This window comes from Penaeus chinensis, chromosome 12 (genome assembly GCF_019202785.1).
Source record: "Penaeus chinensis breed Huanghai No. 1 chromosome 12, ASM1920278v2, whole genome shotgun sequence".
NCBI classification, from domain to species: domain Eukaryota; kingdom Metazoa; phylum Arthropoda; class Malacostraca; order Decapoda; family Penaeidae; genus Penaeus; species Penaeus chinensis.
The window spans coordinates 37913932-37918931 of NC_061830.1; the positions used below are offsets into that span (position 1 = coordinate 37913932).

The 5000-nt window shown below is 38.1% G+C and overlaps 1 protein-coding gene across 1 annotated transcript in view; it reads right to left on the minus strand.

Moving 5' to 3' along the window:
- Nucleotides 1-4688: 4688 nt before the first annotated feature.
- LOC125031027 overlaps nucleotides 4689-5000 on the minus strand; it is a 12334-nt gene continuing 12022 nt past the window's right edge. The window contains exon 3 of the mRNA XM_047621445.1: nucleotides 4689-5000. This exon is cut by the window's right edge and continues 253 nt beyond it. Coding sequence (XP_047477401.1) covers nucleotides 4740-5000 — 261 coding nt within the window. The 3' untranslated portion in view covers nucleotides 4689-4739.

Below are 5000 nucleotides of genomic sequence, written 5' to 3' on the forward strand. Positions count from 1 at the left end.
GTCAGATTCCCAGTTTTCTTTCTCTTATTGACGTTTAATTAACCTTCTTTTCGCTTGCAGAACATACGGAAGTCTGGACCACCTTTGCGTCCAGCCATCTGCCTCTCACTTCATCTCCAATAATTACCTTGACGCATTTTTCTCTTTTGCTCTCTGTTTCTCTCTGTTTATAGTTATCTAACCTGTCTGTCTATCGATCTATCTATCTTTTCATTTTTCTACTTACATTACTCTTTCTCTACTCTTCCACCTCCCCTTTTTTTATGTATAGGAATTTTTAGAACAAAAAAAATCAGTTGCTCATAATTAGAAAACGAGAGAAAGCCGAGAACGCCATCTGTTGACACGTTGAGACACTAAACAGCGGGTCGTGGGTGTCCCGGCGGGCATGTGGGTTAGGAGGTGAACTCACGTGAACTACAGACACACAAGCGCTGAGGGATATTATCCAGAAATTCATAGTTTTGCGAGGAAGTAGGGCGTAGCTAAATGCGTTATATTTGGGGATTCAGTGACATCCTTCACACCAGTATACACCCCCTACTCCACACATATACATGTGTGTGTGTGTGAATGTGTATATATATATATATATATATATATGTATCTAATACATACTTACATACATACATACATACATACATACATACATACATACATACATACATACATACATACATACATACATACATACATACATACATACATACACGCATACATATACATATTTACATATACATGTACATATGCGCACACACACACACACACACACACACACACACACACACACACACACACACATACATATATATACGCATACATATACATATTTACATATACATGTACATATGCGCGCACACACACACACACACACATACACACACACACACACACACACACACACACACACACACACACACACACACACACACACACACACACATACATATATGTATGTGTGTGTGTGTATGTATGTACATGTATGCGTATCTACATCAAACACACACAGAAAAAACAAAAGCAAAATAATAAAAGAGAAGAGAAGAGTTACATCCGCCCCAATTCAGGCACCACGTGAGACCCCGCACAACAGCTGTTTTCCGGACTCGGCAGAAATGCAACATATTCATTGCATTCCTCGATGGGGTTGCACGATCGAGAAATGAGAGAGGGGGGGGGGACGTAATAATTTTTGTTTTCATATTGTTCATTATTCAGACTATTGTTGTTGTTGTCATTGTCATCATGTTATTGTTATTACCATCAATATCATTAATATCAACAGTACTGTTATTGCTAATATCGGGACCCGTAGACATTCCTTGAAACTAACCAAGATTAAGAGTTTTATTTTATTTTTTCTGTGTTCATCTTTTTCCTTCTACCTCTTGCCTCCTTTCTCCCTTTTCCTTCTCCTTCTCTATCTCTATTTCTATCTCTAGCTCTATCTCCCTCTCCCTCTCCCTCTCCCTCTCCCTCTCCCTCTCCCTCTCCCTCTCCCTCTCCCTCTCCCTCCCCCTCCTTCTCCCCTCCATTTACCTTTGCCTTGCCATTCCCTCTCCCTCCCCCTCCCTCTCCCCCTCCATTTACCATTCCTTTGCCACTCCCTCTCCCTCTCCCTCCCCCTCCCTCTCCCCCTCTATTTACCTTTGCCTTGCCACTCCCTCTCCCTCCCCCTCCCTCTCCCCCTCCATTTACCTTTCCTTTGCCACTCCCTCTCCCCCTCCATTTACCTTTGCCTTGCCACTCCCTCTCCCTTCTCTCCCTCCCTCCCTTTCCCCCTCCAATTACCTTTCCCTTGCCACTCCCTCTCCCTCCTCTCCCTCCCTCCCTCCCCCCCTCCATTTACCTTGCCCTTGCCACTCCCGTCACTCACAAATCATCCTTAAATTCACTCCCTTCCCACTTTAAGCCCTACATCTGCTCCCTCCTACTTGCCTCCTCATCTTCCTTAACCTCCCCCACCTCCTTCGCTCCCTTTTCCCCTTCCCTCCTTCCCCTATCCTCATTTTCGGTCTGATCCCTCCGCTCGCATTCCCCATACCCATCCCTCTTTCCTCTCTAAGTTGCTACGTTTCCCCTCCCTCCCATTTCCCAACACCATATCATTTTCTCTTTAAGCCTCCTTTTCTCTCCTTTTCCTCCCCCCCCCCCCCCCTTTCTTCTTCTCTCTGACTCATTCCCCTCTCGGATAGTGTAGTGTGTATTGAATGGGCATTAATTGCAATGTGTGTGTGTGTGTGTGTGTGTGTGTGTGTGTGTGTGTGTGTGTGTGTGTGTGTGTGTGTGTGTGTGTGTGTCAATGCAGTGTACTTGCCTCGAAGATGAAGAATAATAAGCATGATGTCGATAATTGAATAAGATACCTTTATGCTTGTGTGTGTGTGTGTGTGTGTGTGTGTGTGTGTGTGTATCTGTGTCTGTGTGTGTGTGTCTGTGTGAGATTTTTTAATATTCATTTTGTCATTTATCCTCCCATTTAACATCAAAATTAAGCAATTTCAACTCCGCAATAACATGGAATATGTTTACAGGCGTAACTTGCAGGCGCAAATGAATAGTTAAAAGAAAACTTGAAATTATAATGTAACTGTTATTGTTATTATTATCATTACAAACATTTTCGTTATTATTATGATTGTTCATATTGTTATTATTATAATTTGTGGTATTTTCATCTTTTTTATTATTGTTGTAGTTATTATCTTTGAATAACAATTATTATTATTATTATTATTATTGTTAATATTATCATGATGATATTATTATGTTATTATTATAATCAATACTGATGTTTTCATCATCATTGTTATTATTGTTGTTTTTATTATTATCATTACTTTCATCATTATTATTGTTATTATTGTTGTTGTTGCTGTTATTACCATTATCTTTACCGGTGTTATAAATATTATTGTCATTATCATCATTTGCATTAGTTGTATTATTATTAGTATTGTTACCATTTTTATTATCATTTTTTTTTATCACATTTATTGTTGTTATCATCATCTTCATTATCATAATATTTTCATCACCAGTGTCATTATTACTTTTATTATAAATGTTATTATTGTATTCATCATTATTGATATTATTACAATGATCATCATCCTCGTCATCATCACTGAATTTGCTTTTACATTTTTATTATGTCATTATCATAATGCTGAAGTTTTGTTTTTTTCGTTCACTATATCCAAATGTATGTTCGTGTGTTTGTGTGTTCTCTTTCTTATTTCTCATCAAGATTATTATAATACATTGGTTTAAGGATAATAATGAGTAGGAAGGTGAAATGAGACGAAACCAGTGATCAATTAATATTTATTTACTAGATAACAATTGTATGGCGATGAACATTGATATAAAATGGCGATGCAAGAATAAATAGGATAAATTATTGAAACGTCTAACTAATAAAATGCCGAATAACGATACAAGGAGTTAAAAAAAAAAAAAATTAACACGTTAGCCTATAACAGTAATAAACATTAGACTTCCATTTTTGAAAATGTGCTAAATCACGGGGGCTTTGAAACAAAGCGTACATGCATACGGGCGTGTGTGTGTGTGTGTGTGTGTGTGTGTGTGTGTGTGTGTGTGTGTGTGTGTGTGTGTGTGTGTGTGTGTACGTGTACGTGTGCGTGTGCGTGTGTGTGTGTGTGTGTGTGTGTGTGTGTGTGTTTGTTTGTTTGTTTGTGTGTATGTTTTTTTTTTTTTTTTGTGTGTGTGTGTGTGTGTGTGTTTGTGTGGATGGGTTGAGATGTGTGTCTACGTGTGTATAAGTGTGTGTCATTCATTCATTCAAAAGTACATACATCCATCTGAACAAATTTCCTATTGATAAATGTAGAAAAAAAAAGGTATGGATGAGACTGAATAACTTTATAACGAATAATTTCACAACGACCAACTTCGCAGAGATGTTTTGAACTCTTAACATCTTTTGCTGTAAAGTTATCCATTCTCATTCATCCATTTAGCAATTAATTATTATCCTGTACAAAAAAAAAAAAAAACGAATTTTAATGCCACTACATCACGATTTCTGATATATCACAATAATCTTTACTAAAATTGAGACTGATATAGTATTTAGAATCTACTACTAATCATTGTTCAAAAAGATAAAACGTTGCTATGCTATCAAAAAGTAGGATTCGTTCGAAACATCAAATCGTATTTAAAAACACCAAAAAATCTAAAAACATATTGGTTTTAGATACAAAAAAAAAATCTTCATCAAATTAGTACTGATCAGCATAGGTACATTTGATCATTCAGAACCATTGCCTTTTCAAAATCCGTCTTTTGAAATATCTTACATTATGTAATCTTTAAAAAAAAATCTAAACAATTGCAGTGACAGTCTTGTATAATTTTACGACTGATTTTAGAAACATGGGGCGAAATCAACACAGTTATAAGTTAAGGAATAAATATTTGTACAAAAATAACGGGCCGGGAATGCAGGAGGCTCCTTATACATATATATATATATATATATATATATATATATACATGCATATATATATATATATGTATGTATGTATATATGTATATATAAGTATATATATGTGTATATACACACATATATTATATATATACATATATATATTTATGTATGTATGTGTGCATATGAATTTCAGATGATTAATGTTGTTCATTGAAATCGCTGAGCGCTCCTCCCAGTCCCTCAGCCCCCGCAAGCCTCCCCCTCCCCCTCTCCTCCCACCCTAGTCCTCCTTGTGGAACTTGTAAGGGAAGTCCTCCTCGGTCATCTTGAGGGGGGCGTCTTGGCTCGTCCTTGGGCTCCCGACGTCCTCCTCGGCCTCGGCACCCGGATACAGGTAACCGAGGTTGTGCCTGCTGTAGCCGCCCTTGGGTCTCTCCTGCTTCTGCTGGTGGCTGTCCGCATCGCCCTGCCCTGCCCGCTGAACCTCGTCGGTCAGGCTGAAGCGGTAAGGGTGTCCCTCGGCGCCCGTGCTGGGGTCGTA